Genomic DNA, 14,777 nt, shown 5'->3' on the forward strand with positions numbered 1-14,777 from the left:
CCAGCGTGCTTGGGCTCCGATGAGATCTCTCGTCTTGGCCTGCAAACAGCAGCCTTCCAGCTCTGTGCTCACGTGATGCATGTGCACGTGCCCGGGAGGAGAGACCGCTCTTCTTCTTAGAAGGCCTGATTCCAGAGGCAGAATCAGGACCCCACACTTAGGACTTCATTTAACCCTAGTTGCTTCCCCGAAGGCCCTATCTCCAAATGCAGTCAGTCACATCGGGAGCTCAGCGCTTTAAGGGTTGCTGGGGCGGCTCAGTCGGTTAAACATGTGAATTTAAAGGGGATACAGGGATGCCTGGGTGGCTCAGTGGGCTAAAGCCTCTGCCTTCGGCTCAGGTCATGATCCCAGGGTCCTAGGATCGTGCCCCGCATCGGGCTCTCTGCTCAGCAGGGAGCCTGCTTCCTCCTCTCTCTCTGCCTGCCTCTCTGCCTACTTGTGATCTCTGTCTGTCAAATAAATAAATAAAATCTTTAAAAGTAAATAAATAAATAAATAAATAAATAAAGGGGATACAATCCAGACCATAGCACCCATAATCTCATCTGCCTAGAGAAAACCACTCTTGATGTGTTGGTGAATCTCCTACCATTCTCCTAAGCGGGCATAGATTAAAAGAGAGAGACACCCGATACCATACCAAATAGTTTATGGCTGGCTTTTTCCACTCCATGATATATGGTGACAGTCTTCCCTCATCAAATTTACTTCTTCACCTTGCTTTTGGGACCTTGGCATATTCCTCTGTGTGGCTACATCATCATTGTTCCTGGGGTCCCGATTTTAGCCTCTTAGCTTGAAGCCTACTGTCCCCATTACAGAGACTGCTGGGATGAATACCCTGGACTCTTCCCTCAGGACGGATTCCTGGGAGTGAAGGTAGAGGTTAGTGGGCCCGCGCGCTTCTAAAGCCTTTAATGAGCAGCGTCATAACACCTGCCCTCATTGACGCTCCCACCAGTAGCCAGTGAACATGTGGCCTTAAAAAAAAAATTTTTTTTATTTATTTATTTTAGAGAGGAAGAGAGAGAGGGGCACACTCGAGCAGGGGGAGGGGCAGAGGGGGAAAGAGAGGGACAAGCCAACTCTGTGCTGAGCACTGAGCCCCATGGTGCTTGATCTCACAACCCTGAGATCATGACCTGAGCCGATATCAAGAGTCTGACGCTTAACTGACTGAGCTACCCGGGCACCCCCTCACTATTTTTTTTTTAAACACAAACTTTAAAAAAAAAGAATTTATGTATTTATTGAGAGAACACGCTTGAGAGAGAGGGAGACAGAGAGCATGAGCTGGAGGGCTGGAGGGAGAGAGGAAGAGGAAGAAGAAGCAGATCCCCCACTGAGCAGGGAGCCCCCACGAGGCTCAATCCCAGGACCCCCAGATCATAACCTGAGCCAAAGGCAGACGCTTAACAGACTGAGCCACCCAGGCACCCCTAACATAACCTTTATATTTTGGAATAAACTTGTATCTACAGAAAAGTTGCAATGAAGTACAGAGAACAGAGTTCCATATGCCTGTCCCCCAGTTTCCCCTAAGGCTAACTAACGTATTACCAAACCAGGGTGCATCTGTCAAATCTAAGACATTAACATTGGTACATTACTATTCACTTACCTGCAGACTTGATTCCCATTTCATCCATCTTTCTGGTAAGGTCCCCTTCCTATTCCGGGTTTTAATCCAGGATACTCCATTATGGAAACAGCCCAAGTGCCCATCGACAGATAAATGGACAAAGAAGATGTGGCATATATACACTTTCTAACTCTTACTTTTTATCAGCCACAGGAAAATCCCCTGGTGTTTCGGGGGCTTGCTGTCTCTCCTGCTAACTCGTGGTTATTGTCCATTGCTTCGGGGATGTCTTGTTCCATCAGCAAAGTCACTGCTATCCAGGGCAGTGAGGGTGATTTAGAGAAATGGATCGTTATGGCTTCTCTCTCCAAACTCTCTAACGAGCCAAGGGGAAGGCCCGTTGTATGGGAAAGGTGCTGTATGCGTTCCCACAGGGTCTCTCGTGTCACTGTTAGGGAGGAATCATAAACAACAGCCCCACAATTGGATTTTGCTCTATATTTGGAAAATTTGGCCCCTCATTACAAGGCAAGCTGATGTTATCCTATTTAGTTCATTCTTTTGCTCATCTCCTGTAATCATTAAATTACAGAGCCATATTTCCAAAGCTCTAGGGAGAAAAATGGATTAGGAATAAAATCTTTTAAAATCCTGTAGAAAAGCACTGGATTCATTTACGGAGGATGGGTGCAGAGCCGGGGGAATGATCTATTCCGAGCCGTCCTAGGTGAATGATTTGCTTCATTTTCCGTGGCTCTATGATGTTCTCTCTTTAACGCAGAACAAGGATGGCACCTTTAATATTCCTGAATGTATCCCTGATTGCTCCATGACCCTATCCTCGGGGGTAAAAATGAATGAAGGAACTAGAAGTCATGAAATACGGGAATGATCAGAAGGGAGAAAATGAAAGCCGAGAAGAAAAGGCTGCTGGGTTGTTTATCAAACTCCCCTGAATAAGGCCGGTTAGATTCTGTGGAGCAGGTCTGTGACTTTCTCAGAACTGTCTGTTCCAAAGTCTTTGTTCCTTCCTCAGAAAGCCTGTTGCTCTTAGGTGATTCAAAAACTTAACAAATACTTGGTGAGCTATTAGAACAATTCTCAGACCAGCATTCATAGGACTTCTTTCCCAGGCTCCAAAACTATTCGAAACCATGATTGATTTCACATATATTATCATTTTCTTGCATTTTCTCTGACAGTCCAATTTGGACGCTTTTCAGCAAGTGTTCATGGGGACACCAATTTGTTTCTTCAGGCAGTCTAGCTTTGGCTTAGGATCTCCCCCAGGCCATCACTGCCCACCCCTATTCAAAAGGAAAGTGCTGTGGTCACAGATACTCCTGGGGAATCTTCTAGAAGGACTCTTCTGGCGAGAGCTGCTGCAACTGTTTCCTCCCAGGCAGCTCAGCCAGGATGTGGTTCTGTAGGCAGATTTGCATTCCAAATGCAGGACCCATGTGCTTCATTATCTTGTGTCTTTTTTAAGAAGAGGGAAGGGGCGCCTGGGTGACTCAGCTGGGTAAGCATCTGACTCTTGGTTTGGGCTCAGATCATGATCACGGGGTTGTGGGATCCGGCCACATGTCGGGCTCCAAGCTCAGCTGGGGTCTGCTTGAGATTCTCTCTCTCCCTTTCTTTCTGCCCCTCTCCCTGTATGCTCTCTCTCTCTCTTCTCCCTAAAATAAATCTTAAAATAAAATAAGGGGGGTAGGGAGCCTGTAGGTGGCTCAGTCGTTAAGCATCTGCCTTCAGCTCAGGTCATGATCTCAGCATCCTGGGATCGAGCTCCACATCGGGCTCTCTGCTCAGCAGGAGGCCTGCTTCTCCCTCTCACACTCCCACTGCTGTGTTCCTTTTCTTGCTGTCTCTCTGTCAAATAAATAAATGAAATCTTTTTTTTTTAAAGATTTTATTTATTTGACAGACAGAGATCACAAGTAGGCAGAGAGGCAGGCAGAGAGAGAGGAGGAAGCAGTCTCCCCGCCAAACAGAGAGCCTGATGTGGGGCTCGATCTCAGGACCCTGGGATCATGACCTGAGCCGAAGGCAGAGGCTTTAACCCACTGAGCCACCCAGGCATCCCAAATAAATGCAATCTTAAAAAAAAAAAAAAGCATCCAACTTTTGGTTTTGGCTCAGGTCATGATCTCAGGGTTGTGGGATCGAGCCCCACATCGAGCTCTGCATTCAACTCAGAGTCTGCTTCGGATTCTCTCTCCCTCTCTCTCCCGTGCACTCTCTCTCTCCCTCTCAAATAAATAAATAAAATCTTAAAAAAAAAAAAATAGAAGAAGAAGAAGAAGTACATGTCTAAAATAGTGTTTTCGATCCATACCCTACCCATGGGGTCTCCCAAAAAGCCCACCCTCCGCCACTCTCCTTACTTCTGTGACCAGGAGGCAAGCCCATGAAAGCCACATCAGGACCCAGGGCGAACTGACTCACAGCCCCCACAAATCACAGCTAATTACATGAACTCACACTCTGCCTCGAGCGCTTTCTAGCTTGCAAAGGTGTCCTTGAGGCTGGCTTATTTACAGTCAGCTTGGGGACCAAGGACTGGAATTTATATCCCCAAGTATTGCAAGTTTCAGAGAGATCAGGCAATAACAGGAACAGCCCAAATTTCTCACTAAAGCTTCCTGAGAAGTTGCACTCCTAGGCCTCCTCACTCATCAAAAGAGTTAACGTCTAGCACGCACTCATTTCCCTTTTCAATACTTTATGTCTATTGTCTTTGATTAATTTAATCAATAAAGACATTTTTATGGCACCAAGCACTCTTATTAATATCTTAAAATTTGGTCCCTAATTTTACCTACTGGGCACTTAGCAGAATCTAGGCCGCTCTCTTTATTCATAACTAGTAAAGCCTCTGAAATTGGCTAAAGAACTCTTTTTTTTTAAGATTTTATTTATTTATTTGACAGAGAGAAATCACAAGTAGGCAGAGAAGCAGGCAGAGAGAGAGGGAGAAGCAGGCTCCCCGCTGAGCAGAGAGCCCGATGCAGGGCTTGATCCCAGAACCCTGAGACCACGACCTGAGCCGAAGACAGAGGCTCAACCCACTGAGCCACCCAGGCAGCCCTTGGCTAAAGAATTCTTTCATCAGTTCTATTCAAATGAAGTCAAGATGTACCAAAGCCCACACTGGGGAATCTGTCCTGAGGAAATGATGCTAAATGATGGAAATGCTTCGTAGACATGATTACCAGGTCTCTCTCTGCCACCTTCCTCTCATTCATTTGGGGAAAGGGGCCAGGTGTGCTGTGGGCTCTTTGCCCGTGCTGCAGCCCACACCTCCCGGCCCTGCCAGGTCACTGGGCTCCTTCCTGCAGCCTCTGCTTCTCCTTCAGCCTTTGCTTGCACCATAGATGGTTGCACCCGGAAGCTTTGAAACCTCCTTCATTCACTTCAATGTCAGGGGACAGATGACATGGGGGGTCCAGGAACAGGCCTCCTATCTTAGAAATCATTCACCAATACTGGCTGACCGTGGTGGGTGGCAGAGTTCGGGACGTCAGTGAGGACTGGGTTTGGCCATGCTTCGATAACAGAGCACAGTGCTTACAAGCCCAGACTGCCTTGTTTTCTAGCCTTTACTGACTATGTGGCCTTAGGCCAGTTAGTTCATCTCTTTGTGCTTCATTGCTCAGGCGTCAACCTGAGACGCCTGGGACAGTAACAGCACTGGCTTCATAGGGTTCGTGGTATAAAAATTAAAGTAGTATATAAGCCAAGCACTTAGAAGAGTATTTGCCAGGGCGCCTGGGGGGCTCAGTCGTTAAGTGTCTGCCTTTGGCTCAGGTCATGATCCTGGGGTCCTGGGATCAAGCCCCACATGGGGTTCCCTGCCGAGCTTCTCCTCCCACTCTCCCTGCTTGTGTTCCCTCTCTCTCGCTGTCTCTCTGTTAAATAAATAAATAAAATCTTAAAAAAAAAAAGAGTATTTGCCTTGTGATAACTGATTATTATAAGATAGAGGGGGGAAAACAAAAAAATTTCTTATGTACATTAAAAAAGAAAAAAAAAAGTCCAGAGATAAATAGTGCAGAACTGATATGGGAGCATCACAGCGTTATTAGATCCAGACTCCTCTCTTTCTGTGCCCTCTTCAAAGTTACTTCATAACACAAGATAACTGCTGGAGCTCCAGTCATCACAGAATTCTCTCAAAACTCTCTTCAGTGCAATCCTGGTCAATTTCTCTTTGCGTTACCCTCACCCATATCTGAATACCCAGGGGCCCTGCTCTGGCTGGGGGCAAGTCTTCCACAACCAAAATTCTCATCAGACTGATCAAGCATTTTTTCTAAATCAAATGCTGGATAAAGCTGGCAGATAGATACATGTATCACTCCTGCTTCCTCCTTCCATACCTCTGAAGCATCAGTAAAGGGACTTGGAAAGGATGAAAACCCACAAGGGCCAAGAGGAGACAGAAGAGGAAATGGCAGCAACAATATTTTGAAAGCCAGAAACAGACAGAGAAGTGCTGAGCAATTTAGGCAGCTCCAAGAAAGCCAAAATTAAGCCAACAAGTAGGAAAAAAACCCCAAACAAAGGGGAATCCCCTTTATGGTACACCCCCAAAGGCCCAGGGATTAGTAGCAATAGGTACCGTGGGTAATAGCGGTGAAAGCAGAGCCAAAAGCAGGATTGCTGAAAAAGTTGTTTAAGAAGCAGCTGGAGGGGGCGCGCCTGGGTGGCTCAGTGGGTTAAGCAGCTGCCTTCGGCTCAGGTCATGGTCCCAGCGTCCTGGGATCGAGTCCCGCATCGGGCTCCTTACTCATTGGGGAGCCTGCTTCTCCCTCTGCCTCTGCCTGCCATTCTGTCTGCCTGTGCTCGCTCTCTCTCCCTCTCTCTCTCTGACAAATAAATAAATAAATAAATCTTAAAAAAAAAAAAAAAGAAGCAGCTGGAGGGAGGCGCTGGGGTGGCTCAGTCAGTTGGGCATCTAACTTAGGCTTGTTGTGATCCTGGGGTTCTGAGATCGAACCCCACGTTGGGTTCTCTGCTCAGCAGGGTCTGCTTTTCCCTCTCTCTCTGACTCTTTCTCTCAGGCAAATAAATAAAATCTTAAAAAAAGAAGCAGCAGCAGCAGTAGCAGCAGTTGGAGGGGCTCCTGGCTGGCTCAGTTCATAGAGCACATGACTCTTGATCTTAGGATCGTAAGTTCTAGAGCCATGTTGTGTGCAGAGATTACTTAAAAAAAAAAAAAAAAGGCATTTAGACCCCCAGGTTCCCTCTCCTGGGTGGTGGTCTTCCCGCTACCTACCCCAGCTGAACGCTAGAGGTCTATTATCTGGAGAGAATAGAGGGCCTCTGGCCTGAGAAACAAGACCCAGGCTTTCAGTTGGAACACAGGGCAACTGAAGGATGTTTAAGTGTTGAACGCTGAAAGCCCAAAGTCCTTCCTCCCATTGGCTCTCAGGCATACACTCTCCAGGCAGGAAATTGGATGCATCTTCTTAGGGAATGAGATTTACTGACATCAGAGGACATGTAAGGATAGGATCCAGCTGATAATTGCAAGACTCACAGTAAGGTAAACAATCAGCAATTGGCAGGGATTCCAATCAACCTAGGATTCATTAGAGGAAAACCTCTTGTGGGAAAGAGATCAAAACCAGAAGAAACTACATGGAGCAAACAAAAGTTAAAAAAGAAAAAAAGACAAAGAGACAAGGCATAAAGGGAACAAGATCAGTGACATCATGAAGAAGCCATCAGATAAATCCAGGATGCAGGACATTGTCACAAGACAAGTGGCCAAGTCTCTTCAAATCAATTTGATGACAAAAAAAATAAATGAGGGGATACCTGCTTTAAATAAAAAATATATAACAACCAAACGCAGTCTGTGGTATTTGATTGGATCCTGGTTTAAAACATAATTGAAGATATTTTTGGAACAACTGGGGAAATCTGAATCAATACTGGGTGTTAGAAACTAGGGACTTAGTCTACTTTTGAAAAATTACTGTTTATTATTGAAAGGTGTGGAATGGTTTTTTGGAGAATGTCCTTACTTTCTGTGCTGTATGCAGAAATATTTAGATATGAGGCATCATGATGTCTAAAATTTTCTTTAAAATAGCTTTAGGGGGTGCCTGGCTGACTCAGCTGGTAGAGCGTGTGACTCCTAATCTCAGGATCCTGAGTTTAAGCCCCATGTTGGGCATGGAGCCTACCTAAAACAAAACAATACAAAAAATTAAAATAGCTCAGGAAAAATATACATAGATGAATCAAATATGGCAAAATTTTAGCAATTTTTTAATCTAGATGAGGGAAGGTATTATGTCTTCACTGATTCCTTCTCTTTTCCTGTTTCATAATAAAAAGTAAAATCAAGCAAACAAACAAGCAAAAACAAGGAATGATAAACTGGTATAAACTGTCCAAATTACTCCAGAAAGAAGCCAGGCAAGGGGGTGGGGAGATGGGTGGGTTCCCGCAGGCACTTCATTTTGGGTCCATAGGGGGAAATGAGAGCTGGGGAAGAACCAGTTTGAGACCCCAGGAAAGCTGAGATTCTCATGTGTAGGCCTCAAGTTCAGGGTTGGCTGGGGGGGGCGGAGACTGAGGTCGGGGTCACCAAGGTAAAATTCAGAATAAGTCAGACAGAATTCAGAGCAGGAAGACAGAGGATGGGGTTTGAAGACAAGTTTTGAAAAGTGATGGTCAGGTGAAGTTAGACGTACTCTGTAACCATTAAAAATTACGTTTACATGCGCCTGGGTGTGGCTCAGTTGGTTAAGCGTCTGCCTTCAGCTCAGGTCATGATCCCAGGGTCCCGGGATCAAGTCCCACAGTGGGCTCCCTGCTTAGTGGGGAGTCTGCTTCTTCCTCTCCCTCAACCCTTCCCCACTGCTCGAGCCTTCTCTCACATGTGTACTCTCTCTCAAAAAATAAATAAATTCTTGTAAAAAAAAAAAATTACGTTTACACAAGGTCATTCTTTGTGGCATTATTTGCAATGGTACAAAATTGAAAAGGACCTAAATGTCCATTGTTTAGGAAATTGGCTGAATGAACTAAAATACAGCCATGCAATGCCACAAAAAGCAAGGAGGAAAAACTCTACTAATACGGAATGGTTTCCAGGATATACCGTTCAATGAAAACACAGCAAGGTACAGATATTTAGTGTGTTACTTTTCTCGTGGGAAAGAAGGGAAAATGCTAATTATACAAGCATCAGAAAGCAATCACCAACAAATAAAGTGGTTAGAAGCAGGGAACCAGTAGGGGAGGAAAGGGATTGCCACTTACATATACACACCCAGCTATAATACAGTTTCAGCTTTAGAACCACAGTTTTGGTGCCAGGATGGCTCAATTGGGTAGGTGACTGCCTTCAGCTCAGGTCGTGATCCCAGAGTCCTGGGATCGAGCTCACATCAGGCTCCTTGCTCAGCGGGGAACTGCTGCTCCTTCTGCCTGCTTCTCCCTCTCCCTCTGCCTGCTGTTCTGCCTACTTGTGCTATCTCTTTGTTAAATAAATAAATAAATAAATAAATATCTTTAGAACCATGGTTTCATAACCAAAAACTTCAACTGAAAAGAAAAAACAAACTCTAGGTTTACAAACACTGAAATAACGTGAGAAGGTTTTGTGATGTTAGGTTTAAATGCAACATACAACATCTTGTGTTCCACGTGCTTCCAACAGTGGGGGAAAATAGCCCAATCCTTTGCATGAAGTGACAACTACAAGGGCGTGTGAATCAGAGTTACGTGGTTGCTCTGAATGGTGGGACCGAGAATCTTCCTGTTTCTACTTGCTTATATTTTCCAAAATTCTTTCATGAATCCGAATGCATCTAATAACGGATTACAAAAAAGAGAACCTACTTTAAGAAGCCTCAGCAGACCTTGCTCTGTATTAGGAAATCTTGCATTTGTAAGCCCCTGTGCTCACCCTCACACACATCTGGTCATGTAATTCTCATGACAGCTCCAAGAGGCAGATGTCGTCTTTAAACTCAAGGCAAGGTAACAACACTTTGGAGCTGGACTCCCCGTCCGGTGCTCAAGGCCACGGCTGTCTGCATCATTCTGGCAGGCAGCCCTCATTTTGCTCATAGGTGAGAAGGTAACCCCCCGGGGGAAGCCCCAGGAAATTTCAGAAAACTAGAACCTTCAGCCAAGTCAAGAATAATAGAAAGGTCAGAGTGTGCAGAAAGAAAAGAAATTTCTGAAGGTATTTCTTCAGACTTTGAGCCCTTCAATGAACAGTCCCCATCCCATCTCAGCAGGAAGTTGCTTCCTCCTTTGCCTCAGTCCTAGAGAGAATGGGCTTCTCCCTATGACACCACTCATGGAGGGGCACCTGCATGGCTCAATAGGTTAAGTCTCTGCCTTTGGCTCAGGTCATGATCTCAGGGTCCTGGGATCAAGCCCCACGTCAGGCTCTACACTCAGAAAGTCTGCTTGTCCCTCTCCCTCTGCCCTCTCCCTTCCCCCTGCTCGTACTCTCTCTCTCTCTCTCAAATAAGTAAAATCTTTAAAGAAAAAATTCCAAAACATCATCATCGTCATCACCATCATAATACCACCACTCATGGAGCTCACTGGGTGTGTTCCTGCAGTTGGGGGGTCTCTGTGAACCAGTGTCTGGCTCCTGTCCAGGAAACCCAGAGAGCAGGCCTGAGAACAGATTGCTCAGATGGCAGAGCCGAGAGACCACTGCTTCTTTGGCTCCCTATTCTTTAAGTTCCTAAGGAAAAAGGATGCATGAGTGTTTCCATGAATAAAATGACAGCAGTGTGGAGAGAGCAGGCAGGGGTGGCTGTGGTCCTGTCGAATGGGGTTACTTGAAGGAGCAAAGGGGACCCAGCAGCAAGAAGCTAGAGGGGAAGCCCCTAGGGGCTGGAAGGACACACAAACAACCACTCACAACAGAACACGTTTGTTAGGGTAGAAGGACCTGCAGGGAAGAGGACCCTAAAGAGAATCTCTTAGACCAGGAAAGTGTCCCCGAGAGGGGGAAAATAAAAACATGCTTTAAACTCTGCCAAGCCCATTGTTAAAGGCCAGGTTAGGACAGACAGTGCAATCCACTACCTTTCCCTTCTTCCTACCCCTGTGCCATGGAAAGATAAGAACCTAGGCCAGTTGGGTGGGTCTGGGGGCATTAACAGAGCCCAAGACAACGACCTGGGCAAAAACACCAACCGCCCCTTCTTCCTTACTGCAGGCTGGCACCCAAAGCAGGTCTAAGTTGGAGGAAGGAAAAATTTTTTACATTAAAGCAAGTTCAGGGGCACCTGGGTGGCTCAGTGGGTTAAGCTTCTGCCTTTGGCTCAGGTCATGATCCCAGGGTCCTGGGATGGAGCCCTGCATCAGGCTCTCTGCTCAGCAGGGAGCCTGCTTCCCTTCCTCTCTCTCTGCCTGCCTCTCTGCCTACTTGTGATCTCTCTCTGTCAAATAAATAAATAAAACCTTTAAAAAAAAAAGGCAGTTCAAAGTCGGATTTTTTAAAAAAATATTTTATTTTTAAGCAACTTCCACATGCAGCATATTGGAGATCAACCCCCAGGTTAAAACTTGCACTCTCCACTGACTGAGCCAGCCAGCCACTCCGAGTTCAAAGTTTTAATTAAGATCCTGAATGGGTAATACTTACAAATTGAGACTAGGTGTACGCCTTAAAGTGACTCTAAGACTTTTTGTTATCTAAAAATGAATGGAACAGCCTCAGACCTGCCAGAGTTTTTAATCTAGCAGCGGAAATAGATCACTTCATTGAAATTTTTAAAAAGAAGGTTGGAGCAAAAATTAAAAAGGTTGCCTTGGTTTATTTCACAAGTCAATCTTGTCTAATATACTAAGACACATCTATTATAAACCTTCCATTTCTCTTACTTAGACTGTATCTTTTAATTTGCAGATGGTGACTTTCATTATAAATTTTCACATTTTGGGGCGCCTGGGTGGCTCAGTGGGTTAAACCCTCCGCCTTCGGCTCAGGTCATGATCCCTGGGTCCTGGGATCGAGCCCCGCATCGGGCTCTCTGCTCCTCGGAAAGCCTGCTTCCTCCTCTCTCTCTGCCTGCCTCTCTGCCTGCTTGTGATCTCTGTCTGTCAAAAAATAAATAAATGAATAAATAATTTTTCACATTTTGATGTTTATTGCTTTTCTTAGCTTTTCTCCTTCTTTTGCATTTTTAAAAAATACTTTCCCTTTCATAGTTTCCAAGTTTTGTTTTCATGCTCTGATTTTTAACTCATCTGGAAGTTACTTTTTGCGTTTAAAAAAAAAAAAGGGGTCAAGTACCAAAAAAAAAAAAAAAAAAAAAAATGGGTGAAGTAATTAGCTTTGTCAATGAGATGTGAGTAAAAACGAAGTGTGTCACTTCCCGGTAGAAACCTTCTTTTTTTTTATTTCAGAGCGAGAGAGAGCGAGAGAGCGAGAGTGAGCATAAGCAGGGGGCAAAGGGAGAGAATCCCAGGCAGACTCCCGCTAAGCGCGGAGCCCCACCCATGGCTCCACCCCACCACCCGTGAGAGCAGGACCTGAGCTGAAACCAAGAGTCAACCGACTCAGTCGACTGAGCTGTCCAGGCGCCATCTCCTCCCACACGCACAGTAGAAGTCCTAAGCGCCTGCGTGCTTCTACTATCTTCTCTTTTTCGTCTGACGCAAGAACAGCAACATCTCAGATGAAGGCAGCTGCTTCATCCTGGATCCTGGAATGAAGAGCATGAGGCAGAGTCAGAGCCGACCTGTGAAAGACATTACCGTAACGTGAGTCAAAAATAAACCTTTGTGGTTGTAAGGAATTAAGATTTGCTGGTTGGCCCTGCATTACTTAGTCCAAGGTGACTGATACAAACTTCAAGCTGTTAAGTGTAACTACATTTAAAAAATATTTTAATCACATATCATATCGTTTCTAAGTGTTTGAAGTAAATGTGAAAATTGTATACCCGCTGTGCTTTTTTCTTTTTTTATCGTGGCAAAATATACATAAAATTTACCATTTTAACTATTTTAAGTGTACAGTTCAGTGGCATTAAGTACATTCAAAGTGTTGTACAAACATCAGCACCACCGTCCATTTCCTGAAATTTTCATTATTTCAAACAGAAACTCCATGCCCATTAAACAAGAATTCTCCAATCCTACCACCCCAAGCTCCCGGTAACCTCTATTCTGCTTTCTTTCTCTATGAACTTGTATATTCTAGATACCTCACATAAGTGGAAGCATACAATATTTGTCCTTTTGTGTCTGGCTTATTTCACTTAGTATATTTTCAAGGTTCATCTATGCAGTAGCATGAATCAGAAATTAATTCCTTTTTTTTTTAAGATTTTATTTTATTTGACAGAGACACAGCGAGTGAAGTAACACAAGTTAGGGGAGTGGGAAAGGGAGAAGCAGTTTTTCCACTGAGCAGGGAGTCCGATGCAGGGCTCGATCCCAGGACCCAGGGATCATGACCTGAGGTGAAGGCAGACGCTTAACAACTAAGCCACACAGGTGCCCCAGAAATTAACTCTTCTGTAAGACTGAGTATTATTCGTGTGTGTGTGTGTGTGTGTGTGTGTGTGTGTGTGTACACCGCCTCCTCCCCATTTTGTCTATCCATTCATCTGTTAATGGACAGGAGTTATTTCTACCTTTCTGGTTAATGTTACTGCACTTTCTTAATCTATTAGGTCAAATACATACATGCTATTATAGAAAAAGATCTAAAATATTACACAAGAAACCACTACCAGTGGGTACCTATTGGGTTCAATTTAGAATGGAGAAAATTTGGGGCGCCTGGGTGGCTCAGTGGGTTAAGCCGCTGCCTTTGGCTCGGGTCATGATCTCAGGGTCCTGGGATCGAGTCCCGCATCGGGCTCTCTGCCCAGCGAGAAGCCTGCTTCCCTCTCTCTTTCTCTCTCTCTGCCTGCCTCTCCGTCTACTTGTGATCTCTCTCTCTGTCAAATAAATAAATAAAAAAATCTTTAAAAAAAAAAAAGGATGGAGAAAATTTTTCTTTCCATTCTATATAGTCTTTTTTTTTTTTAAGATTTTATTATTTATTTGACAGACAGAGATCACAAGCAGGCAGAGAGAGAGGGGGAAGCAGGCTCCCTGCTGAGCAGAGAGCCCGATGCAGGGCTTGATCCCAGGACCCTGGGATCATGACCTGAGCCGAAGGCAGAGGCTTTAACCCACTGAGCCACCCAGGCGCCCCCATTCTATATATTCTTACGTTATTTAAATTTGTTGTAATTTTTATGCAATTTTAAAAATTAATAGAGTTTTAAAAATAAATGCTTCTTTTTGATCGGAATAGGGTCAAACAAAAGACATAATGAATCACTGCAAAAGTGTGTGTGTTTTTTAAGCAAGCTCTACACTCACTTGATCTTAGCCAAAAGGCCGAGAAGCGATATTAAGTAAGCTCTACACTCAATGTGGTACTTGAACTCACAACCTCGAAATCAAAAGTCACATGCTTTACCAACTGAGCCAGCCAAGTACTTCCTACAAATGTGTTTTTTAAAATTATCAATAGGGGTGCTTGGGTGGCACGGTCAGTTAAGCATCTGATCTTGGTTTCAGTTCAGGTCGTGATCTTGGGGTCATGAGGTTGAGCTCTGCAATCCAGGTGGAGTCTGCTTGTGACTCTCTCTCCCTCTGCTCTTCCTCCTGCTTTCACTCTCGGTCTCTCTCTCTCATTTAGCTAAATAAATAAATCTTTAAAAAATTAATAAATTAGGGGTGCCTGGGTGGCTCAGTACATTGAGCATCTGCCTTTGGCTCAGGTCATGATCCCAGAGTCCTGGGATCGAGCCCCCCATTGGGCTTCTTGCTCAGCAGGGAGTTGGCTTCTCCCTCTGCCTCTGCCCTCCCCTCATGCTCTCTCTCTCTCAAATAATTAAATAAAATCTTTAAAAAATAGAAAAAAAAATAAATAAATATAATTTTAAATCTCAGGGTGCTCCAGTAGTGGGCCAGCTGCAGAACCACCATAAATGAAGAACATTTATTAAAAATTAAAATTGCCCTTAAGGGCAATATCCACAATAGCCAAAATATGGAAAGAGCCCAGATGTCCATCAATAGGTGAGTGGATAAAGAAGATGTGATGAATGGATAAAGACGTTGTGGGGGCGCCTGGGTGGCTCACTCAGTTAAGTGTCTGACCAGCTCAAGTCATGATCTCGGGGGTCTTGGG

At 44.7% G+C, this 14,777-nt stretch overlaps 1 protein-coding gene and 1 pseudogene across 10 annotated transcripts in view; both read right to left on the reverse strand.

Moving 5' to 3' along the window:
* The window catches only part of KCNG3 (potassium voltage-gated channel modifier subfamily G member 3), a 103,908-nt gene that overhangs the window by 18,342 nt on the left and 70,789 nt on the right, over positions 1 to 14,777 (reverse strand). For 2 of the 10 annotated variants that reach the window (XM_047744953.1, XM_047744952.1), the window contains one exon: positions 12,231 to 12,321. The exons of 7 other annotated variants lie outside the window; for them this stretch is intronic. In XM_047744953.1, the coding sequence (XP_047600909.1) occupies positions 12,255 to 12,321 (67 nt within the window). In that variant the 3' untranslated portion in view covers positions 12,231 to 12,254. Of the gene's footprint in view, positions 1 to 12,055; positions 12,322 to 14,777 lie in introns of those variants that run through there. One more of the 10 variants, XM_047744951.1, reaches the window with a different exon arrangement.
* Positions 13,827 to 13,990, reverse strand: LOC125110213 (uncharacterized; annotated as a pseudogene).

This window comes from Lutra lutra, chromosome 9 (assembly GCF_902655055.1).
Source record: "Lutra lutra chromosome 9, mLutLut1.2, whole genome shotgun sequence".
NCBI classification, from domain to species: Eukaryota; Metazoa; Chordata; class Mammalia; order Carnivora; family Mustelidae; genus Lutra; species Lutra lutra.